The following is a 26,139-nucleotide window of genomic DNA, read 5'->3' as shown; positions in this document are numbered from 1 at the left end:
TAACAATACCAACTTCTTGAACATATCATATTAGGAGATAAAAAAAATAGAAGAAGCACATAAGCTCTTTAATTGTTGGAAATGAAATAAAGTTGAACCTCTTCTTAGATTTCCTTTGACATTTCATGGAAACAATACTTACTTATGTTGATACATGATAGCCTCGGTAAGATAAATAATTGAATGAGAGATAAATGAAGTCTCTCATTCAATCATCTATCTTATCGATAGACTATGATAAGACTTCATTTATCATTCCTTCATCTGATGATTATTCTTTGATTTTTATATGTAACTTTACTTGCAAATTCCGATTCTTAACCAATGTCTAACTACCGATTATTATCGATTGAAAATCATAAAGCACAAATACCGATTGGTATCGGTTTACCTTGTTAATCATTTGCACACCGATTATTATCGGTCAAACACGTTAACTATGTAAACACCGATTGTTATCGGGCTTACTAAAAGACTGCAAACCGATTAGTTTCGGTTCACTTGTTAATAATATACACGCCGGTTAGTATCGGCTCAATTGTTGATGATATCGAAATCCATAAATGGTCCTTCTCTATCTGCATCATACCAGACAATAATCAGATCCATTATATTAAGAAATAACATATACCTGAAAGAAGAAGAATAACCTTGAATATAACTTGCATCTTAAATTGAAAATCGAATAACATTTACATGGTATCAGAGCTATAGTTAAATCGAACCCGAGGCTATTCAATTTTGTGGAAAATTCAAGACAAGCATAAATTCAACATCACATTTCTTCTAATGGCTAGCACTATCAGATTCAAAGATAGACTTGGAGGAGGTGATGCCTTCTCAACATGGAAGTTCAGAATTCAGATGATTCTAAAAGAAAATAAAGTCGAATCATTTATAAAAACTGAAACTACAGAACCTGAGACTGAACCTGACAAAACAACTTGGATAGAGGGAAATGAAAAAGCCATCAAATGGGGTGAGAAATAATATTATGCCCATAAGGAAACATGAAATGACCTACAACATGTTCAAAGCACTTAAAGATGCATTTGAGATATCCAATGCTAGTAGAACCTTGGCTTTAAAGAGAGAAATAAATCATATAGCTATGATCAAAGGGGAGTCAGTCAATGCCTACTTCATGCGGATATCAATCCTAAGGGATGAACTAGTAACCCTTGGATATGAGATCCAAAGTAAAGAATTAACACTCATTGCTCTAGATGGGTTGCCTAGTATATGGGAAACATTCGTCCAAGGCATTAGTGCAAGGGATGAATTTCCAAAATTTGATAGGCTAAAGGTAGATTGTCTCCAAGAAGAATCAAGGTTAAATAAGAAAGGGATCAAACAAAAGAATATAGATGAAGATCTTCAAGTCCTAAATACAAACTCAAACAAGAAAAGCAAGCAAAAACAATTTAGGAAGAGGAAAGGTCGTCATGGCAAGAACACCTTCAAGAAGGATCTTTCATAGATTCAATGTTATAGATGTGACAAATTTGGGCACTATGTTGCCAAATGTCTAGAAAGAGCCAAACAAGCCACATTTGCCAAAGCAGGAAAATCTAAAAAGCAAGATGACTCCGAGAAGTATGTACTCTACTCAACACTTACAAACCAAGCATCAAACAAGGTTAACTCCTGGGTGATCGACAGTGGCTCATCCAGACACATTACAGGGTTTAGAGAAGTTCTAGACTCCATGATAGAGGAGAATGATGAGGAAGTGACTATCGGAGATGACTCCACACATCCAGTCATAGGAGTTGGAACCTACACCATCAAACTAAAGTCAGGCGTATCATTGCAACTTAAAGGAGTACTATATGTCCCAGGCATCAAGAGAAACCTAGTTTCCATATCAGCACTAGAGGATAATGGGCACATAGTGACCTTCATGGACAACAGGGTGTTGGCTTAGCCAAAGAATTCATCTATCAAGAAAGCTAAAACCATTGGTCAAAGACAGGGCTACTTGTATGAGTTGTGCACATAACCCAACCTAGCCCTAATCCATGAAACTACATATGTTAATGAAGTTTGGCGTAGAAGACTAGGTCACCTGAATTTTAGAGCTTTATCATCAATAAGAAACCTTGTCACAGGCCTACCTAAGTTAAAGCAATATCATTCAAGGGCATGCAAGGGATGTGCCCTAGGTAAAAATGTTAAAGGTGTTTTTCAAAATAGTACTAGGAAAACAAGCAAAGTTCTAGAGTTAGTTCATTCTGATGTATGTGGACCTATGTCTGTACCTTCTTTGGGGGGGTTTTTGTATTATGTAATATTTATTGATGACTACTCTAGGAAAACTTGGATCTACTTTCTGAAATGTAAAGAATCAGAAGAGATCCTTAATAGGTTTAAGGAATTTAAATCACTAACAGAAAACTACTCAGGAAATAAAATTAAAACCTTAAGAACTGACAATGGGGGGGAATACACCTCATATTTGTTTAAAGATTTTTGTAAAAATATTGGGATTAAGAGGGAGCTTACTATACCCTATAACCCTCAACAAAATGGGGTAGCTGAGAGCAAAAATAGGACAAATGTAGAAGCTGCCAAAGCCATGATTCTTGATCAGAATCTAAATACCAATCTTTGGGCAGAAGCAACAAGCACTGTTGTATATATACAAAATAGATGTCCTCACTCCCATCTCGAAGCTAAAACCCCTAAGAAAGTCTTTACTAAAACAAAGCTAGATATCAACCACCTTAGAATATTTGGGTGTCCTGTCTATATTCATGTACCTAAGGAGAAAAGATTAAAATTAGAGCCTTCTGGAAAAAGGGGAATGCTTGTAGGATATAGTGAAACCTCCAAAGCCTACAGAATCTATATACTTGGTCAGAGGAATATTGAACTGAGTAGGGATGTAATCTTTGAAGAAGACTTAGCCTTCAAAAGAGCCCAAAGCTCAATAGAATCTGAAGTCTATACCCCACCCCTAGAATAAAGGAAGACTCTGCTCTTGAGCTTTAGAGGGAGAGTCTTGAGGAAAATGTAGGTGAAACTCAAAACCCACCTAGAGAGAATTTCAAGAAAAGACCACTATGGGCCACCAAACTGTAGAAGAAGCTCAGAAGTATGCTGCTCCTTCAAGAACCTTCAGAGAAAATAAAAGGCCTAACAAACTCACCAACTACGTCGCTCTCATGAATGATCTCTCAAAAGCAGAACCTACTAATGTATCAGATGCACTTAAGCATCAAGTATGGAAGAATGCCATATCCGAGGAATACCAATCCATTATGAAAAATGATGTTTGGGAGATTGTCCCTAGGCCAGCTAGGAAATTTGTTGTCACCTCCAAATGGCTCTTCAAAATCAAACACGCTGCAGATGGCAATATTGAGAAACACAAGGCTAGATTTGTAGCCAGAGGGTTCTCTCAAAAAGGAAGGAATTGATTACGAAGAAACATTTGCACTTGTAGCCAAATACACCTTAGTAAGAGTGGTCTTAGCCATTGCAACACCAAAGGGATGGAAAGTTCATCAGATGGATGTTAAGACAACATTTCTTAATGGTGAGATCTCAAAAGAAGTATACCTAGAGCAACTTGAAGGGTTTGAGATTCATGATACAAAGTCTCCTGTGTGTAGACTCAAGAAATCTCTCTATGGGCTTAAACAGGCTCCCAAGGCCTGGTATGAAAGAATTGATACCTATCTCTCAAAACTAGGCTTCTCCAAGAATGATGCAGATCCTAATCTCTACCATAAGCAAAACAAAGGTGATATGCTAATAATAATTTTATATGTTGATGATTTGTTAATCACAGGAAAAGATCACCTCATAGATTAGTGTAAGAAAGACCTTGCTAAAGAATTTGATATGAAGGACTTGCGACTCCTTCATTACTTCCTAGGTTTGGAAGTATGGCAGAATTATGATGACATTATACTAAACCAGGGTAAATATACCTTGAACATCTTGAAGAGATCTTGAATGCTAAACTGTAGACCCATGACCTCTCCAATGGAAACAAACCTTCATAAACTTTAGGAAGCAGCAACAGAATCACAACCCTCAGATCCTACTCTATATAGGCAAATGATTGGGTCCCTGATGTATCTTGTAAATACGAGACCCGATATCTGTTATGCAGTTAATGCCTTGAGTCAATTTATGTGTGAACCAAAGGAGATACACCTGGTAGCAGTAAAACATATCATGATATATCTACAAGGTACCCTAAAACTTGGTCTCAAATATGAGAGAGTTGAACTAGATCTACATGGATTCACAAATTCAAATTGGGCAGGAAGTGTAACTGACAGGAAAAACACCTCAGGGTGTTGTTTCAGTTTAGGTTCAGCCATGATATCCTGGATCAGCAAAAAACAGTCATTAGTAGCACAGAGTTCCGCTAAGGCCAAATACATTGCAGCCTCCATGGCTGCTCGAGAGGCAGTATGGCTTAGGAAGCTGCTTGTGGGGTTATTCGGTGAACCAATGAAGCCTATAATTATTCATTGCGATAACCAAAGTATAAAACTTTCAATGAATCCGGTGTTTCATGATAGATCCAAACATATTGAGATTCCATATCATTATGTTCGAGACATGGTAGATAGGAATGTGATCCAGTTGGAATACATTTGTACAAGGGATCAGACAACAGATATTCTTACCAAACCACTTTCAAGGGTGAAAGTTGAGCACTTCAGAAAAGGTCTTGGTATGATGGAAATTTAATTTGCTTTGTACTCCTATGCTTATTAAGATGTTTTATGTGTAAACTTCTTTGTCATGTTAGGATTTTTATGGGTTTAACCCCCTGTGCTCATGTCTAAGAGGTGACAATCTCTCAAATAATGAACACTTGTATGTAGACATTATAAGGTGACGATCTTATAATGTTCTAACCAGTTATCATGTTGAATCTCTGGTATGCCATGGATGTGCCATGATTGTGTTGTGGTAAAACATTTGAATAAAATGTCAGTGCACATACCACAACTTGAATAAGTAGAGAATTTAACTATTTTCCTATACTTATTCCTAAAGTATTGCGTATTTAGGCAACATTGATATCACGTGCTTAGCTAATATCTTGCCATCACAAGTTGATGTGATGAACATCTGCATCACATGTTTAGGTGATACTTCATGTCACGTGCTTAGGTGATGTGATTTTCTGTATCAGATGATTGATGATACTTCATGTCACATTTTTAGGTGATATGATCCCCTAGAGAGTCAGATTACGTAAGGAATACTAACCATCGTTAGAAATGTGATGCTAGATATGTTGTTTTTCATTTATCTTACCTAGCTAAGACGGAGTGTTGATACATGATAGCCTCGATAAGATAAATGATTGAATGAGAGATAAATGAAGTCTCTCATTCAATCATCTATCTTATCGATAGACTATGATAAGACTTCATTTATCATTCCTTCATCTGATGATTATTCTTCGATTTATATATATAACTTTACTTGCAAATTCCGATTCTTAACCAATGTCTAGCTATCGATTATTATCGGTTGCAAATCATAAAGCACAAATACCGATTGGTATCGGTTTACCTTGTTAATCATTTGCACACCGATTATTATCGGTCAAACACGTTAACTATGTAAACACCGATTGTTATCGGGCTTATTAAAAGACTGTATACAGATTAGTTTTGGTTCACTTGTTAATAATATACATGCCGATTAGTATCGGCTCAATTGTTGATGATATACACTCCGATTAGTAACTTATATACATGCCGATTGGTATAAGGTAAAATGCGATTATGATTCTAAGAGGTGCAATCGAGTAATATCTTGATCGGTCATGTCTATTAGACACGACCGGTCAAGGTATTGCTTGATCCTCCTCATTAGCATATATATATATATATATATATATATATATATATATATATATATATATATATATATATATATATATATATATATATATATATATATATATATATATATATATATATATATATAATGATGAGAAGAATATCGAAATCCATAAATGATCCTTCTCTATCTACATCATACCAGACAATAATCAGATCCATTATATTAAGAAATAACATATACCTGAAAGAAGAAGAATAACCTTGAATATAACTTGCATCTTAAATTGAAAATTGAATAACATTTACAACTTATACCAATATACAACCATTTTGAAATAACACAAAATCATTCAAGATGAAGCAACCTGTTCATTATTTTTACAATAGCAACCGCTTTACATGAATTACTAAACCCGACAAAACTTGAATAATTTATTCTAAAACAACCCAAAAATTCATTGTTCTAAACAAGCAATCATACTTTGATAAGACTTCCATTTCATTTTGGCTAAAAGGGTATTCTCAAATGAGAACTCAAATTAAAATTGATAAAACAATTGTCGACTACTCACGTTAATAAGATGAATTCATATTACGAAACAAAACAACTACATGCCAAAGATGATTCAATAATAAACACTGTTATCTTTTGGTTCTCATACCCCTGGAGTGGAGGCTGTCAATATGGGTGATGCAGAATTGGAGATTTTACCTACCCTTGATGCTTATGACTTTGCCTTCGATTTTGTTAATCATTCATATTCACATCTTTAAATGTGCCTCAAACTTGAGTCATCCTCCATCTCTTAAGTAGTGAATATATGCAGTCAACAACAAGGTTTGCTAATATGCATAAAACATCCAGTTTTTATTTTTGTAAATTGTCTTCACTTTCTAATGCACAAAAAAAAAGAGAGAGGAGTAGGTCGATACCATGTAATGATGCAAGCCTCGGAATATCCCAAGTGCTCACTATGGTCGAGTCAGTCGGACCAACTTATTGTTGATATATACTCCATGCAAGTGGGGAATGAATGGTAGGAATGGAGTTTGATTTAGTTCATCACATAAATGCGATCTCATAACAAAGTATGTGAATGGTCTCTGATGTATCGTTAAATAAGTGATTAGTTATATCAGTCACGACCATTGAGGAAGGGTCGTTTCCAACTATTATCGTAACTATTGAATATGAAACGAATTTCCAAATCTTTGAAGTTCTAAATGACAAATACATAACCGATTGGCCTTTGTTCATTTGTCTATGAAATTGAGGGACATCGAGTTTACAGGAATATCTCAACTTTAATCTAATTGTTTGATGGAATATCACGTTCTCCTAAAAACTTATTTTCTTCCAAGTGTGACAACTATAGATGTGAATAGATCCAACAGTGACTATGTAACATCATTTTATCGATGTAGAGCTTGTATATACTCTAGGAGATGGTGCCATCATATTATTTTTCTCGGTCTTCATATTTCCATACCGCCCATTAGATATCACTCTAGAACAATTACTATATTGGTAGCCAAATTTTGTTGTTACATTTATTAATGTTTATTGGTAAATTTTGTGGAAAATTTTAAAATATAATTAATTTTTAAATAATTATACTTCTTTTTATGTGAATATAAGTTAACCTCCCTTTCTTTCTTAATTTGATATATTTGTTAACATCAAGTATGAATTGAGCATTAAATCATATATCTTCTAGCTTATAACATACTTAATCTAGATTATTATTATTGTTATATTACACTTGCAATCTTGTCCTTGAACTGAATCACATCCTTTAACTCCCTAATGTTTAAAGTTTATGTTGAAAAAAGGAACAATTACCATGAAAACCTTTCAAATATCACCTATAAAAATAATGATAATCATTTCCTAATTTGGCTCTTACTATGGTATAAATAGGAAGTTCTCAAGATTATGAACATGAATACATATGTACAATCTAAGATTTCAATAATGTCAATGAGAAAAATAGAAAACAAAAAGTAAAAAGGTTATAATCTAGGTCTTATATAACCAAGTCTTGTAATTCCAAAGTTAGGGCAATAATGCTAGATATATACTGGGAGCATTTTTAGGACTGGTTAAAATGAAATTTCAAAACATAAAGGAAAATTTCAAAGGTAGGAAGGCATGATCATTAGGTTCTGATACCAAATGTAATGACACTTTTCAAAATTAATAGATTAAATGCTAATGTAAAGTTCATTAATTAAAAGTATGATAATTACCTTTAATTAATGAACTTTACATTAGCATTAATGATAATTACCTTTAATTAATGAACTTTACATTAGCATTTAATCTATTAATTCGCTGCAGATAATTAATTAAGTTTGGTTGAAAAGTGTCATTACACTGAGGGGGGTCTGTTGGCATTTTTGATGTTTATGTTGTGATCGTCATTGATGGACACACACTTGTATTAAGATCCTCTTTATGTGTATGAGCTAGAGCTCAATTAGTATTCGTTCCAACCAATATGTTGTATTCTAGTCTTTAGACTATTGGTGATTTTGCAAGAATGTGTTTCTCGGTCTGAAGCAACATGTCGACCCCAAGAGGTTCGTAGATCTCAAGCGGCAAGAGGGAGCAAAGTGGCATAACACATTCTTACCAGTCTTCATTTTTGTCAAACCGGCAACCAGTATTTTGTATGAACCGGTAATACTCTATGATGAGTTACCAACCGACATTTTGTGATGAGTTACCAATCCACCAATTGATTGACGGTGCCGACACACTGACAATGCTTTTTGTGTCGTGATATTGAGTATGTCTAGATTCATTGAACCTAGGAAATTGCAATGTAATCCTATTGGACCGACATGAAATCAGATTCCTTTAAAAGGACATCATGTCTAAGGTTTTAAGTTGTTGCTGAAAGGGTTTATGTTGTGACTAAGGTTTATGGTGGTTGTTGTAAGAGTGATCTTATCTGAGAAGATCAAGTTGTAACTGAGAGATATAGAGAAGATTGAAGTAATGCTGAAACGCATTAGCAGTGAGCTATACTGGATCTAACCAAGCAGTTTGTGCTATTAGATAGATCAAACACTTGTTGATTACTCACATCTTTGACAAGTCTGTAGCCCTTAACCGGGTAGGCCCAAAAGCCTTTGTAAAATCCTCTAACAAGGTGGTTCACTTCTGTGAATCTAAAATCCTCTAACAAGGTAGTCTTTAATCGGACTTATCTCCTAACAGAGATTGAGATTCCTAACAGGATCTGTTCTGGTGAAGAACATTGTAAGAACTTAACCGGTCTGGTTTCTATTCTGCAGATAGTGACTTGTGAGTTCCATCTCACCGTGGTTTTTCCCAGTTGGGTTTCCACGTCAAATATCTTGTGTTATGGTTGTATTGCTTTTGTGGGTGAATGCTTTCTTCGCATTTTGCTTTGCATGTGTGATAACCGGTCTGTCTATTAGACTGTTTTACCAGTTTATCTTCAGACTGTTTAAGTGTTTAAGTACAGGAATTTTTGGCATACTAATTCACCCCCCCCTCTTAGTATTCATCAGTTGGTATCAGAGCCTACCTTTCTACAAGTTTAACCACTTGGAAAGAGATATGGGGGAATACACCTTGAGGGAACTTACTCAACGACTCACTCAGTCTGAGCAAGCCTATGATGATCTTATGGTCAAATACAAGGCATCTCAAGCAAAAAGGAGAGAACATGCAGAGAAGCTGATGGAGCTATCTGAAAGTAGTTCTGAAGATGAAGCAAATATGGAAGCCATGATTGCAGAAGTAAATAAGTTGAATGATTCAAACTCCAATATGAGAAAGGAATTGGAAGGACTGACTATCCGGTTTAGTCAAGAGCTTGAGAACCGGAGGAAAGCTGAAGATCGGGTAAAGGACAGAGATCATGAAATCTCCAAGTTGAAACAAGAGATTAGTGCACTGACTTCTCGCCTTCATGAGAGCATGATGGAAAAGGAAGACATGCAAGGAGAACTGAACATAGCCATCTCTGAAAATGCAAGCCTAATGGAGACAAATACTGCTATTTCCAAAGAACTCTCTGAGTCAAAGGAAATGCTTGCTAAGTTTAGCAAAAGTACTGTTAAGCTAGAGCAAAAGCTTGAGTCATCTAGACCGGTAAAGAATACCAATGGTCTTGGTTTCTCTGGACATGAGGAAGGATAATTCTCAAGAACAAATGCTGAAGCATCAAAGAAGCAACCGACACTCAAAGGAAAAGGTAAGCAAAAATTCAAACCTATTTGCTTTAACTGTCTTAAAGAAGGACACACTGCTAATGTATGTAGGAGCAAAGCCTACAATAATTTTCCATATTTTATCAACAATGTACCTAGATCCAATAAGTTCAATGGTCATTGTTATGTATGCAACAAGTTTGGGCATAGAGCATCTGAATGCAGGTCTATCATGAACAATACCAGAAGATATCCTCAGAGGACCCAAGGAGCTGGTCTGGAATCTTTTGTAAACTGGAACCCTAACCGGTTTAATGCCTACAATTATCAATCAAGCAACAGTGGTTATCAATCGGCAACCGGATGGAGAGCAAACTGTTGGATTTTTCATGGACATGGTCACACTACTGCTACATGCAGAAGGAAGAATGGAAATATGAACAATGGACCTTGAAGAGCACCTGGATTGGTTTGCTATCACTGCAACAAACCAGGTCACATTGCAAGATTCTGCAGAAGCAGAAAGAGTATATCTGATGATATACCGGTCACTCAGAAAGGAGAAGTTGATGTTGAAAAAGTTCAAGCGGACATGAACAAAACCTAGAGGAAGAAACCAACAATGTTGGAAGAGGAACCAGTTTCTGCACCTAGTGTGGAAATATCGGAACCGAAAAACTAAGCTCCAAAGAGGCTTAGGGGGAGCAAACGACAAAATGATTGTGAACCCCCGATTACACCAGTAAAAGACCTTAACTGGTATGTGATACCTGTCGCTTGGCAGAAGACCGAAAACGGTAAAAGGCAAATTAGGGTTTACACCCTAATAGAGGAGCATTAATGGCGGTAGGTGAGAGACATGTATAAAAGCATATTTCAAATCATTTCTCACTATCTATTTTTGAGCGAAGAAAAAGTTTTCAAAGTGCAGAGCGAAGAAAAGGCAATTTGAGCTAAGATTTCAAGAAATTGATAAATCTTGAAGGAGATTCAAATCCAATTTGCAAGCGGTCGTGGAGAACACAAAGCGGTGATTTGGCAACCGACGGAGAGTGGAGTGAAGCAGAATCAGGAAGCCCTAAATTCGCATTGTAAAGGTATTTTTTCGTGTTCTTGAAATACTTAACAATGGCTTCAACATCTCATACCAGTTCTAGTACATCCATTGAGTTGGAAAGTTTTATTCAAAGGAAGTCCAAATACAATGCCTTATCACAAGTTCTCGCTGGAGTCGTAGTTGAAGAGGGAATTTCAGATTATATTGATTGTAAAATTGAAGACCTAGGGTCTTTAGCTATTCACACCCAGTTAGGTTTATTTTGCGGCAAGGACAAGAAGATCAAACCGGAGTTTAGTATCCTAAAGAAGAAGAAACTCCATAATGCAGTATACTTTCTGGAAGATTTTACGGAGGATCATATCAGGATCATTTTGAGCAGAGTCCATGGTGACAAAATATACTTGGAAAGGACGCATGATATCACGCCATAGGCAATTCATGCAGTCATCGGTTTTTGCAACACAGGGGAAGTGCTAGCCTTAAGAACAGTAAGCAAAACCGAAATAGCCAAGCTCACCGGTTCAACAAGTGACTCACGAGGTATGACAGTTAATCCTATCAAGGATGATCTGGTGAAATACACCTGCATGGTGATAGGCTACAAAACATTCTTAGCCAGCAGGATTAATTCTATATCTGCTGCAGCGGTAAATGCAGCTTACCGGATGATTAAAGAAGACGCATCATTTGACCTATGCACAGGTATGCAGAGGCAACTCCTGTCTAATCTGAAGTCGATTAAACAGGATAATGCACTGAGATTCAAATTCGAACAACTATTGGTTGGGTTGTTTTTCTATTTTCAAGGCTACTTTCCTGGAGTAGGAGATGTCCAGTGGTCTCCTGACCAACTGGTAACCAAGCAGATCAAGGAAAGCATACAAGCCATTGGAACTGGTTACCTTGAAGTGCTGAACAAATATTTTGATGAGTTCAGAAGGAAGATGAGTCAAAGGGTAAGGATCTCAGGTGATATCGTTAAGAAATACGAAGATGACATTTGTTTCACCATTCAGGTGGACAAATGCTTAATGGAGGCTGTTGAGCCTAGAATGGAGGAAGTGGAGCCAATGGGCTATGAGGTTATGTATGATATGCTGGAAGGGTATGCCTCAACCCTTATTGCCTCGCCTCTTGATCCTAAGGCTAAAAGGACCGAAACCTACTTGGAGAGGATTGCACCGGCCGAGGAACCATCTGTTAAGAAAGGAAAAGAACCGGTAGCAAAGAAAGCCAAGGCAGTGCCTGCAGCATCGACACCGGCTACCACTGCAACTCCAAGAGTGACCAAGCGGTCACTTGCAAAGAAAAAACCGGAGGTGACACTGGCAAAAGTCTTTGAAAGAAAAAGGAAGACTAAGACAAATGAACCAGACTTTGAAGAGACTGAGTCTGATGAAAAGCCAAAGAAGGCCAGATAGACAAAGAAAATGAAGAAGAATGAACCAGCAGCATCCGCACTGGTAAATATTGATATCTCCTCATACAAACCTTTGACACATTTTCAAAGGACAGTTAAGAATATTAGGAGAAAATTACTTCATGATTTAGTAGATTATTATGATGATTTTAGTGATGAGGAGAAGGAATAAATATTACAGGAAATCATTATTTATTTGTGTAAAAATGACCGGTCGCCATTAGAGATTAAATCTCAGACACCGGATTCTTTATTTAAAGCATTAGATAATAAATGGCACATTGCCATTGAAAAAGAACAAGAGATTAGGGAGAAAGTCTTTGCACAGTACTTTCCCGACCTCTCAAATTCAGAATTATTTGATGTGTTGGACCAAAATAAAGGACTCTTCTTCACAAGGAGAAGAAGACTTTGGCTATTGGAAGGAAGAGTTGATGATGTTGAAAAAGACACTCATCAGTATATGAATCATGCTATTCAAGCTCACAAAGCACGAATGGTCAACCGGCAAGCAGAAAAAGAACCGGTCATATCCAAACCGGATGAAGTTTTTGATGAAGAAGGAAACTCGGTTGAAGAACCAATCGACACTATTGATGTCGATGCCCTGGACGTAGAAGATGTCACTCAGGACATACCTTCTGAGGGAACAGAACAGGGGCATCAAGCCGAACAGGGCAGTGAGCAAGCCAAGGACACACAGGAAGCGGCTAAGGAACGGGAAGAGAAGAAGAAGAGGGATGAAGATGAGAAAAAGAGAAAAGAGGAAGAGAAGAGAAAAGAGGAAGAGGAGAAACGAAAATATGAAGAGAAGAAGAAGCAAGAAGATGATAGGAAGAAGAAAGAAGAAGAAGGAAGAGGAAGAAAAGAAGAAGAAGGAAGAGGAAGAGAAAGAAGAGGAAAGAAGCAGAGAGGAAAAAGAAAGAAGAGGAAGACAAGGAACAAGAACAGAATAAAAAAGTAGAGAAAAAGAAGAAGGAAGAAGCAGACAAGGCAACGAAAGCAATGAAGAGCACACAGATGGAGACTCCGAAGGCAACCGGGAGTCAAGCCAAACTGGCTGATATCTCCAGTCCTACCGATCTCCAGTTTGCAAGTGAGTCAGAGTTTATGCAAAGCATCAAGGTTGCTCAAGAGCGCCTTGAGATCATTCGCAGGAAAAAGGAGCAGGACATAATCCAGGCGGCTGTAGACACCCTTACCGGTTTAATCCTCGGTACCAATCTTCCTAACACTGAATCATCACTAGCACAACTCAAACTACTATGTACTGTAGTGGATGATCAGGTGCAGAGCCTGGAAGAAGCAGCTGAGGCAAATGTCAAGAAAGAGCATCAAAAGGCTCTTAACATTGCTCTGGTGAAAAAGTTGAATGAGCTTCGGTTTGAACTGTTGAAAGACCAAAAGGATATAAGGAATGCTTTGGATGAGGGAAACTTGCTACTAAGCAAAATCTGTCAACCTCATTTGTTCTGCGATGATGTGCTAGCTCAGAAGCAAAAGCTTCAAACAGACTTACAGTCCTACTTGAGCACATTTAAGCCTCCTTATGATTCCTTTGCAACTTATGGGCAAACCGTTCACCGGTTCCAGATCCGGTCAGCCAAAATGGAGCAAGAGATCATTACACGATCTAGAGATTTGCAGGAACTACAACTGGTTTTACTTCCACGTCTGCAAATTCTTTAGAAGTGTTATCTGAACTTGGATGCCTTGACATTTATGTAGGAGCTGAGCACAGTTGATGCCATGGAGGAACAGGTAGACCAGATGCAAACAGAAAAAGAAGTGGCCACCTCCCTACTTGAGTCCTGGTCTCTATCCATGAAACAATTTTTGCAGGATTATAAATTGGTTTTTGACAAGTATTATTCATTGTTGTCATAAACTTTTTTATATATATCAAATGGAAACAGGGTTGTTCAGTAGTACTTTGTCATTGTTGGCAAAGGTGGAGAAGTACTCTATCTATTTTGGAGAGACATAGGGAGAAGTATCTAATTTTAAAATTTTGATATATGTTTTGATATATGCTATGTGCTTTGATATCTCAATATTTATGCTTTGTATGCAAAATTGCTATACATTGTGTTGATTAAGGGATAGTGTATATGCTTAGGGGGAGCAATTTTGTTAATAGCATGTTTTGGTTGTAAAACACTTAGATGTCAAAATTTTATTTTCCTAAGTGTTGCTATCAATGCCAAAGGGGGAGATTGTTGGCATTTTTGATGTTTATGTTGTGATTGTCATTGATGGACACACACTTGTATTAAGATCCTCTTTATGTGTATGAGCTAGAGCTCAACCGGTATTCATTCCAACCAGTATGTTGTATTCTAGTCTTTAGACTATTGGTGATTTTGCAGAATGTGTTTTTTGGTCTGAAGTGGCATGTCGACCCCAAGCGGTTCGTAGATCTCAAGCGGTACGAGGGAGCAAAGCGGCATAACACATTCTTACTAGTCTTCATTTTTGTCAAATCGGCAACCGGTATTTTGTATGAATCGGTAATACTCTGTGATGAGTTACCAATCCACCAATTGATTGACGGTGCCAACACACTGACAGTGCTTTTTGTGTCATGTTACTGAGTATGTCTAGATTCATTGAACCTAGGAAATTGCAATGTAATCCTATTGGACTGACATGAAATCAGATTCCTTTAAAAGGACATCATGTCTAAGGTTTTAAGTTGTTGTTGTTGTTGCTGAAAGGGTTTATGTTGTGACTAAGGTTTACGGTGGTTGTTGTAAGAGCGATCTTATATGAGAAGATCAAGTTGTAACTGAGAGAGATAGAGAAGACTGAAGTAATGCTGAAACACATTAGCAGTGAGCTATACTGGATCTAACCAAGCAGTTTGTGCTATTAGATAGATCAAACTCTTGTTGATTACTCACATCTTTGACAAGTCTGTAGCCCTTAACCGAGTAGGCCCAAAAGCCTTTGTAAAATCCTCTAACAAGGTGGTTCACTTCTGTGAATCTAAAATCCTCTAACAAGGTAGTCTTTAATCAGACTTATCTCCTAATAGAGATTGAGATTCCTAACAGGATCTGTTCTGGTGAAGAACATTGTAAGACCTTAACCGGTCTAGTTTCTATTTTGCAGATAGTGACTTGTGAGTTCCATCTCACCGTGGTTTTTCCCAGTTGGGTTTCCACGTCAAATATCTTGTGTTATGGTTGTATTGCTTTTGTGGGTGAATGCTTTATTCGCATTTTGTTTTGCATGTGTGATAACCGGTCTATCTGTTAGACTGTTTTACCAGTTTATCTTCAGACTGTTTAAGTGTTTAAGTACAGAGATTTTTGGCATACTAATTCACCCCCCCACTCTTAGTATTCATCAGGGTCTCTATTGAAGACCCAAAAATTTACATTGTCATCAAAGGAAGGAAGGGCATCAGGAGGTTGCCTTTTATATCTTGTATTATAATATTAAAATTATTATTATATTTAGGTTAGGGTTATCCTTATGTAGTTTAATATTACAATACATCTTATTGTTTCTAATACTCAACTTCATTTTTCAAAATCAAAATTTAAATCAAATTACAATACATATAAGTTTAATCTACAATATATATTACAAAAAACAAAATCTTAGATACTTTTCTTATTACATTTATTACTTATACTTCTATTACAATATTAGAGCAGTAAGTACTAACCACTATGTGACATTGTTTAATTAGTGAAAATATAAATGAAAGATCTCAACCTCATTCTAAAATGAATTTGAATGTAATATTATAATAACCCAAACTATATTAAGTAATTTTATTTTTTAATCTAAGACCCCAAACTACAAATGACGGATCTTAACCCTATTTTGAAAGAAACTTACAAATTACTATTCTTTAATTTGAAATCATCCACAAGAATATTTTGTAAACATTTAAATAAACAACTTGGAAAACTCTTTCTTTTATACAAACCTAAATTCTCATTTAGAAAAATACAATAAATTGGGGCCTAGCAAAGTCGTCGTCCCCACGGAGACTCAGCTTAAAAAATCGTCCACAAAAGAATAGGATACGTGGCAACGGCAGAGCCATCGATTTCCCGAGATAGGAGGGGATGATAGTTGATGTAAACTATACACATGGCTACATTTAACTCCATAGGTTTCCAACTATTCTTAACATTTCCTCACGTTGGTTTTTAATTTTATTTTTTTCCTCTCCGTTTCGAACATCTTTATCTTTACCTTTCTCCGAAACAATTGGATCTGACGGCCCGCAACGAGTCCATCCAAAGTCTCTAAAATATTGACCGTCCGATCAAGGCGGGGCCCACTTTATTCTGGAAAGAAGGAGCGTCCTCTTTCCTTCTTTCCACGAACGTCTTTAAAGCCAACCCCCCATAAATCATAACCCCATACCAAATCTTTCATTCTTCTTTCTCTTCGCTTGTCTTGTTTTCTAAAACGGCGGTTTCGTTTTGGCTGTTTTGCGATTCTTGGAAGCGGTTTCGTACCGGCTAAGCAAGCTTGCTCGAGAGCTTCAGAGACGGGAAGCGGTTTTCAAGATTAGCGGATCTGGTCCTGTTGTACGCCTGTGAAGGTCGTGGGTTCAGCTCTGGGATTATCTTCTCGGCTTTTGCTATTTTTTCAATTTTAGTAGGGTTTGTGAAAACCAGTTAGGCCTGTTTTGGCGGTTTTCTGGCATTCTGTACAGTTTGAAAGCCAGTTTTCCGAGAAACCGCTTTTGGTTCTGTTTGGTGGTTTTTCGAGGGTTTCAAAGACCTATTGTGGCTCCGTTTGCTGGATTAGTGTACAAATTCGGAGGCTTGAGCTTCGGGAAGCTGCTCTTGGATCTTTCTGGTGGTTTTGGAGCTTATTGTTGTTGCGGAAAAGGTGTCCGCCGGTTTGATTGAGGGCCTTGGTTTGGAAGGAATTGCAGGAGAAGGTTTTGTAGTTTTTGGGAGGTTTATTTGAATTTTTAAGAGCTGGAGGACATAAATCAGGGATTTTACTGCGGGGATTTGTGGTGCAAATCCATGGCGTCTGATCGTGCGGCTCCGGAGGAAGCCCAGCCAGAGAAACGTATCCTTGTTTTTGTTGCATTTTGTTTGTTTCAAGGGAAGATTTGACACTAGTAGTATTATATGGGATTAGAACTCGTGGCGTATAATGTTTGAGGTCTTTAGAGAGAGCCCGGACTCTGTTATTGCGGGCTAGTAGTTTGAACGGACTTTGAGGGCTTCTCGGGGGTAGGCTTGGAGGCCGCTGTCTTTTTTGAATGCTTGCAGTCTTTTCCACGCGCTGCCTTCGGGAATTTTTTATTTTGATTGATGTTTTGGAATACTTTTGAGATTTTTGCGTTCATTGGGGTATTTTAAAGTTAGGATTTTAAGTCTTTATGTGGGTGGGTGGGGTTTGAACTCCGGACTGCTATGTTTAGCTCATTTTTGTATTTGTATTTTAGATTTCGAATGATTTTAGTTCTATACGGACTTATGGGGTTGTTTAAGTTAGGGTTTGAGTCTTTTTGTGAGTGGAGTTTTTGCGAGGCGCTTAGTAGGTCTCTGAACTATATATTCTATTTTGTTTATGTTAAGCTGCTTTTTTTATTTCTGTTTCATGATTTTGCTTATTGAGGAGCGTTTCCTTGACAGTCGTGTTCAGAGGTTGGAGAAATGATGCAGGATTTAAAAATCAATCCTGGGACGGCTTCAAAAGATGAAGTGAAATCAGCAAATGGAAAACAAGTAAGTTTTCTTAGTGTTACTCCCGTATTTGAAGAATCAGTAGTGCGTAAAAGACCTTTTTTTGGGGGGGACCTGAATTATCACTTTTTTTTTTTGCTTGCAGCGCTCTAATATAAATTGATTTTTTTGTTAATATTTGTTTTGATGTGCGTGATTTGCTTAATATATTTTCCGCTGGTTTTTGAGTTGTGACTTGTTAATTTATGTAGGCTGCCAGTTGTTAGGTTGCTATTTCTAATTCAACCATGGTAATGGCATTTGTTAGTGTAAATTGGAAATAGGAAGTGTTTTGTTTAAAATTTGTTGTTTGAGGATGGAATCTTTCTGGCTTTTCTGAACTCTTTTGTGATTTATTGTAACAAATCACGTAGCGATTGATGACAAATTTGATCTCTTTGAAGTCATGTGGGTTATGAATTTGTAGTTATGATCAATGCCTTTGATCTTTTGGGCTTCAGTGATTTTGTGCTTCCTGGCATCCTATATGAGACTATAATATATAAGCAATTGAGCTAATGTCTGGTCTTATTTTTGCTGCGCTCGTCTATATTGTTGATTTGATGCCGTGGATAGATATCAAGGTATATTACTCTACAGAAGCCATAAACGTTGCTTGTGGGATGCTGGTTGTTTGGTTTCTGTAATATGGATGAGATGTTATCTCCAGTGTGTGGATGGGATCTAGGGTGAATCCTTGTGGCCCATCTGCAATTGTGAGGCTATGGAAGTTTTAGGATTTTTAGTGAAGTAGTGAATTCCTCCTGATGTGATTTGACACTTTCCCAGTGTGATTTATTAAGCTGATATTACTTTTAGATAAGGGTGCTTTGAATTTGAAATCCTTCTAAGCGTAGGCTAGTATTTGACTTGTGAACCTTAACAGGTCAAAAAGGCCCTGTAAGTTATTTGATTTAGTTTACGTATTGCCGTAATTGGTGTATTAGGTGGTGTTTCTGTTGAGTTCACATTGAAGTGGTGATCTGTATCTTCTTATTTGTGATCATATAATTTGCGATTCAGTGAATCTGACACATTAATGCTACATCTGTTTCTAATGTCTTTTGGTTGCTTTTTTGAAATCAGGCACCTGCATCGGATGCGAGTCCATCTGAGGCAACATCCTCTGTGACCTCGTTGGGAGATTCAGCTAGTACCAAAGGCAGTGAAGTTGAACAAGAAGGTATGGTTGAACAGGGGCTATACTATCCACCTTCAAATAATTACTATGGTGTTGTTTATCCAGGTAAGCTCAACTTTTGTATCTGTTGATTTTAGTATAAGTGCGATATTACATGATTGCTTTGTTTAACGACGTATTCTGTAAACAGGCTATGAAGTTGTGGGCAATGATTGGGATGAACATGGTGGGATTGTTGGAGTGGATGGCGTGGAGTATCCTTATGCGGTAGGCTGTGTAGAAAGTCAAGTTTTTATATTGTGCAGTATTATTAAACCTTGATTCTTGCTATGAATACAGGGGAATTTTTGTGGCCTTAAGGAAAGATTTTGCTCGTTTGAGATGAGATTGTGTCTAATTGGCATCCATTTATTGCAGGGAATTCATGCTGAAAATGGATCTTTGTTGTACTACGTGCCTAGCTATGGTTACACCCAGCCTGCATATAATCCCTATAATCCCTATATCCCGGGTGCTGTCTATGGCGTGGATGGGCAATTTCTAGCTCATCAGCCTTATTACCCTGGTCATATCTATCAACAACCTTTTACACCTACAGCCTTTTTTCAGCCTCCTGTAGCATATGGATCAGAAGTACCCCCACCATTTCCTTGGGATTCAGGTCTGGTAGTTGCAGCAAATGGAAATGGCGTGAATGGAAACTCTGCAGCGGGTGTCCCAAGAACAAATAACTCTGTTGCATCGGTGCCTTATTCAAAGGTGACTACATCAGCTAGGAAATCAGTTGCTGGTTTGGATCCTAAAGGGCCAATGCATTCATCTGAGGTACTGCAACCATCATCTGTTCCTGGAGGGCAACCTGCATCCCATTCCACAGGTCCTCAGAGTTTGAGACCCCTGGCCAAGGTGTGCATAGGTTCCTAAGATTATATTATCTAGCTTATGATATTTTAAATTTCATGTCCGATAGATGTGTGTGCTTTATTTTTAGACTTGCACAGCATGATTCTACTGCTTTATTTTTATTTGCATTTCTGATACATGCGTACTGTATTTTCAGATTACACAGCACGGTTCAACTGTTTCAGCTGGAGTGGTACCAAAAGGTTTTGTCCAAATAGGCAAAGTCGCAGGTAACCAAGGAAAGCCTATCTTGTATCCCAACCATGTTGCAGATGTCAAGGCCAATGGTCATGAATGGATTGGTGGTGGTGACAGACTAAAACTTAGGGGGAAAGTTCCTAGTGGGAACTTGGATGCACTCAACGAACAGAACCGCGGTCCTCGTATCAATAAAACAAGAAATCCGTGGGTGTCTGCTGTAGACACAAGTGACCAAGAGTCACTTGGAAATGATGGTTATGGTCCAGTAGCTGGTAGGGATCAATACAACCTGGCAGAATTTCCCACGAAATATGACAACGCTTCATTCTTTGTAATAAAATCTTACAGCGAAGATGATGTCCATAAGAGCATAAAATACAGTGTATGGGCAAGCACCCCAAATGGGAACAAGAGACTAGATGGGGCATACCAAACTGCTAAAGAGAGGTCTGGAGGAAAGCCTGGAAGCTGTCCAGTGTTCTTGTTTTTTTCGGTAAGCCTTTTGTGACCATTTTCTTGCGTTTGAATAATGGATATCTTGTAGCAGTCCATTGGGCTACCCTTTTATTGTGAATTTCTATTGTGTTCTTATATGTTCATTTTCTTGAGAACATTGTGGTATTTTGACAGAAGGCTGTGCTTGCTAACTATACTTGTTTCGCATGTTTCAAAGGACGAGCTAAAAACATTTGATAATATGATCTCAGGTTAATGCAAGTGGCCAGTTCTGTGGTGTGGCTGAGATGACTGGCCCTGTGGATTTTAACAAAAGCATGCCCTTTTGGCAACAAGACAAGTGGAATGGCTACTTCCCAGTTAAATGGCATATCATTAAAGATATTTCTAATTCTCAGTTCCGCCATATCATTCTGGAAAACAACGACAATAAGCCTGTGACCAACAGCAGGGACACACAAGAGGTAAACTTTGTCTCCGAGTATTGTCTGCCGTAGGGTTGAATATATGGTTGAGATGTCAGGCAGTGCTATTGCTCATTTTAATACATAAATAACCTTATTATTTTTTGATGGCTGGTCTTTCTGCAGATAAGATTCTTGCAGGGTATTGAGATGCTAAATATTTTCAAGAATTTCTCCTCAAAGACATCTATACTAGATGATTTTATGTTTTATGAAAGTAGGCAAAAGACCATGCAGGAGAAGAAGAGAATGCCGTATCAGCAGGAGCCGCTACAGGTAATGCCAAATTCTATGTACTGGTCTGGCTATTTTCCTTAAGATTTACCATATTTAATTAGAGACATTTTTACAACTTCTGTAGATATTAGGAAGATATGATGCTGTTCAGAAGAAAGGATCTGGTGAACAGCTGCCTAGATCCGAGAAAGGATCTGGGGAACAGCTGAATAGATCTGATGGAGAAGTAAAACCTGGTGTGCACGCCGAACTTAAGGCTGTAAATGGTAGTCAGGTTCCAGCATCAACTGCGACAAAGCACACTAGCCCGGAACCATCTGTTGTCACAAAAGACCGCACTGCTCTGGCCAATGTAGTGGATATGGGAAAAGGTGAACCTGAAGGAACAGGAGATGGAAGGAATAAAAAAGAACATATGGGAAAAAGTGAACCAGAAGGAACAGGAGAGGGTAGGAATAAAAAAGAATAGCAATGGAAGCTCGAGTGTTTTAAAATCGGGTTCCATAATGCAGCTAGCATATAGACAGGTTTTTTTGCCTGTGGTGTACCCCTTGATGGCACCTACAGATGTCAAACCAGTTTTTTAGCCTTGATAAAATTGATATAGATTATGGTAACTCTACCAAAGTCACCTCATCGATTATACCAGAGGGATCATTCAATTGTGAGCCAAGTGTATTATAGAGGAAAGGACCTGCAAGAGAATGGTTCCCTGGGAAGTCTTAAACGGTAGCTGATGCAGTAAAATACTAGGGACTGGTGGGAATTTTTTGTGTGGTGTTTATTAGATTATTCCGTTGGTCATCATTTGGATCGGGGTTTTCCCCAGATTGCCATATTTTGGGTTCTGAAATGCCGAAGCTCTGCAGATTGGAGACAACTAGTTGAAAATTCTGCAAAAAGTTGAAAGATGTTTTAGTACAGTATTTTCATGTACTCCAACAAAAGAGCGGTAGGCGTGGGGAGTGTTGTATTTATTTTAAGTCGGCCTGCAAAAGGTCTGATTCAAATGAAAAGCATTTTGTGTTGTAAAATTCTGCTGGCATAGCTAGGTGAGTCCAAGAAACGTGCCAGCAGCATTTGAAAAAGCAGCAGCAATGAGATTTATTTAGCGAAAATTCAAAATTTACAAAGCGAATTTAATACCATCCAAGTAATTTCTTATAATTTTTGTTTGTATCCTCCCACTTTATTGTTGCTTTTATAATTTATATTCCTTATTAATGCAATTGCTTTATTCTGCAAATATAGATAGGTGTGGGGTCAAATCGCCTTTTAAAGCTACTACGCATAGCTCCATTTATAATAAATTAAAGACAATACCTAATGTTCATTGCAATCAACGGCAGGGACAAAAGATACAGCCGCCTTTGATTATTCTACGTCTTTTGAATCTTGCTACACTATTTTAAGCTTAATGATACCTTAGCGAGCAAGCAAACCATAGAAAAATAGACGGAGCATCCAAAATGTACAGGCTTTATCCTCTAATAAAATATCATTTCCAAAGGAAGGAATTGTCTTCTGGCGGACCCATCTAGTAATCAAAATAAATAAATAAAGAGGGATATGATGTCAACGTGCCAACAAACATTAGGATCCAATGCTGGGAATGTATATGATAATGATTAATTTGCGTGAGGACAAATGCTATCACAGTAAGTACCGAGGGAACCAAGCTTTATATATACGAAATCAATGAAATTTGAAGCTTGAAAAATTAAACATGATCTGTCATTTCCAAGGCTCCCAAAACGATATTTCCAAGGCATTGTTTAAATTCTTCTGTACTACCAGAGTTCGCCATGTAAATTAATCTATATATTAGCTGGCTATGTTATCCTTGAGTGATATTTATATGCCTTCCACGCACGCGATAGTGTTTTGACCATGAAATTCGGACGCGAATATGCCTCAATAAAAGGATGTTTTCTAATTTGAATATGAGCTTTTATTAGGCCCGGTATCGAATATGATGCTTCATTAGGATAAGCATGGAACTTTCTTTTGTTAATATCCCGTGTATTTTTATAAGTGCTACTAGGTCGTGATGTAATAATTATAAAGGAGAATCAAGATGGAAAATAATTATGCATTATAAAAATAAAATTTGAAGAGTTTAGAAGATGGGACTAACCACCAGCTTCAAATAGAAGAAGACACAGGTTAAGGATGGTAATATTAATCATGATGGGTCCGAAGTTGGGAAGGAACAAAGAACAATACATACAGGCCTAGGGTTAGTAATGGGGCTGTATTGTAAGGAACAATATCGTCTAGAGTGCATGGGTTTGAAGTCGTGACTAGTAAAAGAATTGACACAAGGTTTGGAGTTGTATTGTTAAGGAACAATATTGGTCAAGGTCTAGAGCGTATTGATTTGAAGTTATGATTAGTAAAATGATCAATAAGAGGATTAGTAAAATGATCAATAAGAGGTTTAGAGTGGATGTAGTTATTCTGATTCCAAAAACACTCAAAAAATACAGAAAGTGCATAACACAAAAGTTAGTCGTACGTTAAAGCTACGACTGATTTTTCAAGCGGTCAACAACATGATGTACGATTTGGTTGTTTTGGAGCCAGTTTATCTTTTGTCGTTTGAAGTTGTGTGTCAAGGTTTAGAGTGCATGGATTGGAGCTTGAAGTTTTATTACAAAGAATTATATTGGTCAAGCTTCAAGGGTATATATTTAGAGTCCTAATTAGTAAGAGGATCAATATGGATTTGGCGTTATGATATGATTAGCAAGAAGTATGGCATGGGCTTGAGGTTGCAATACATGATTAGTAAGTTTAACTTGATTTTTGTTTGACAGGATTAGAAAAGAATTTTGAAAGCCCACATTAAAAAAGAACTCTTGATTTTGTTTTATTTAATAATAATTTTGAAACTTTTACTCTTAACTTTAGAAAACGAAACTTCTCAATCTACCTTTCAATTATTTTTATCCCTATTGATGGTACTAATGCCACTAATGCCATAGTGATGTGACCATTGCATGTTTTTATTTTTGTTTCTTTAAGAGGCCACTTTCTCATGTATGTTTTGATGCTTAAATTGTACATGCTAAAATAATGCATTTCAATAGAGATTGCTCCACCTTCAATTAATCCTTCGTGGCTTCTTAGTGGCCATCCTTTCCTACCATATGACTGGCGCTTTATGAAAATTATGAATAGGATATTTCATTTAAGGAAATAAAATAATGGTACCTCAAACTGTTAATTCTCGCAAGGTTTAAAACTACCAAAATAAAACGACAATTTTTTCCGTATAAAAATAAAAAAATCTAACTAATCAATATATTAAATATATATTTGTTAATTTACATAAAATATTTATATAGATAAAATAAATAATAATATATTTTAAATTATTAATTGTTTTAATTTAATAAATTTTAAATTTTGTTGGAATAAAAATATAATTATATTCAAAATAAAATAAAATAAATATTTTTATTATTTTATAATAATATTTAATTTAATCATATAATTAATTGTAATCATAATTTATTATGTAAAATTAAAATAATTTATTTAAATATCTTGTAATTTAATTTTTAAAATTTGTATTTTTATTTTCTAAAGATTGATATAACTATAAAACTTTTAATTCGTATTTATTTTTTATATAATTTGTTCATCTTAAATATACTTCAAGTTACATTTTATCTTATACAAAGGCTTATAATGTTATATAAAATTAAAGTCTTATTTATAATTTAATATACATTTATAAGTTATTACATTTAAAGTTATTTATAATTTAGAATAAACTAAAATTATGTTAATGTTATTATTCAAAATTAACGTTATAATCTTCCCCCTTACCGAGGCCATTGGCAACTCTATTAGGAAATTCTTGTTATAATCTTACAATCTTCCTCGTTAAATTTTGGGAGACTTCAAAATTAACATTGCAATCTTCCTCGTTAAGTTTTGGGAGTTCAAAATTAACATTACAATCTTCCCCGTTATTTTTTGGGAGAATTCTTGTTATGAGGCCATTGGGAATTTTATTGGTTGCTTCTTGAAGGTTGATGATACCATTTCATTCATGGGTCATTTTACTTTTGCTCGCATTCTAATTGACATTGACATCTCTATGTCTCTCCTTGAGGAAGTAGTTCTTATGGTTGGGAATAGTCCATGGACTTAGTCGTTGGATTATGAGGGCCTTCACTTTTGATGTTGTAGATGATTCTCAACTGGTCACTTTGCTACAAATTGCTCTCTCGCATTGTAAAGGTGTTGCTACTTGGTGGGAGGACATTAATGGTAATCACTTGATTGTTGAGGTTTCAGTTTCTTCTTCTGATGACTCTTCACAAGTTGATGATGGCTCCTCCATTGATGATGTTGAGCTTCTTATTGCTGGTGTAGCCTCCTTTGTCCTTGTGATTCCTACTCCGCCTCTTGCTACTGGTGTGGCTTCCTTTGGCCCTGTAGATTCCACTCATGTTGCTTTTGTTTTGCTGCAATATTTGGTTGTTGATGGTTTGTAGTTTGCTCCAAGTGCTAACA

The 26,139-nt window shown here is 36.8% G+C and overlaps 1 protein-coding gene across 2 annotated transcripts; it reads left to right on the top strand.

Annotated features, from left to right (window-relative positions):
* Window positions 1-16,876: 16,876 nt before the first annotated feature.
* On the top strand, window positions 16,877-22,776 carry LOC131074911 (YTH domain-containing protein ECT4). 2 transcript variants are annotated; one of them, XM_058011647.2, is made up of 9 exons: window positions 16,877-17,545; window positions 18,128-18,210; window positions 19,294-19,390; window positions 19,539-19,615; window positions 19,766-20,254; window positions 20,409-20,945; window positions 21,160-21,372; window positions 21,499-21,648; window positions 21,734-22,776. In XM_058011647.2, exons 1-9 carry the CDS (start codon window positions 17,500-17,502, stop codon window positions 22,076-22,078), a joined length of 2,037 nt encoding a protein of 678 aa, XP_057867630.2. In that variant the 5' UTR covers window positions 16,877-17,499; the 3' UTR covers window positions 22,079-22,776. The 2 variants fall into 2 exon arrangements, with proteins under 2 accessions (XP_057867630.2, XP_057867629.2); XM_058011646.2 differs by having other exon boundaries at window positions 19,294-19,453.
* The last annotated feature ends 3,363 nt before the right edge of the window (window positions 22,777-26,139 follow it).

The sequence above is a fragment of the Cryptomeria japonica genome, chromosome 3 (assembly GCF_030272615.1).
Source record: "Cryptomeria japonica chromosome 3, Sugi_1.0, whole genome shotgun sequence".
In the NCBI taxonomy this organism is placed as follows: domain Eukaryota; kingdom Viridiplantae; phylum Streptophyta; class Pinopsida; order Cupressales; family Cupressaceae; genus Cryptomeria; species Cryptomeria japonica.
This window is presented reverse-complemented; position numbering and strand designations above follow the sequence as displayed.

Coding starts and splice junctions, on each gene's coding strand:
- LOC131074911 (XM_058011646.2), top strand. CDS start 17,500: ATGGCGTCTGATCGTGCGGCTCCGGAGGAAGCCCAGCCAGAGAAAC. Junction 19,454..19,538: donor CTATGGTGTTGTTTATCCAG/GTAAGCTCAACT, acceptor TTCTGTAAACAG/GCTATGAAGTTGTGGGCAAT. Junction 21,649..21,733: donor ATCAGCAGGAGCCGCTACAG/GTAATGCCAAAT, acceptor CAACTTCTGTAG/ATATTAGGAAGATATGATGC.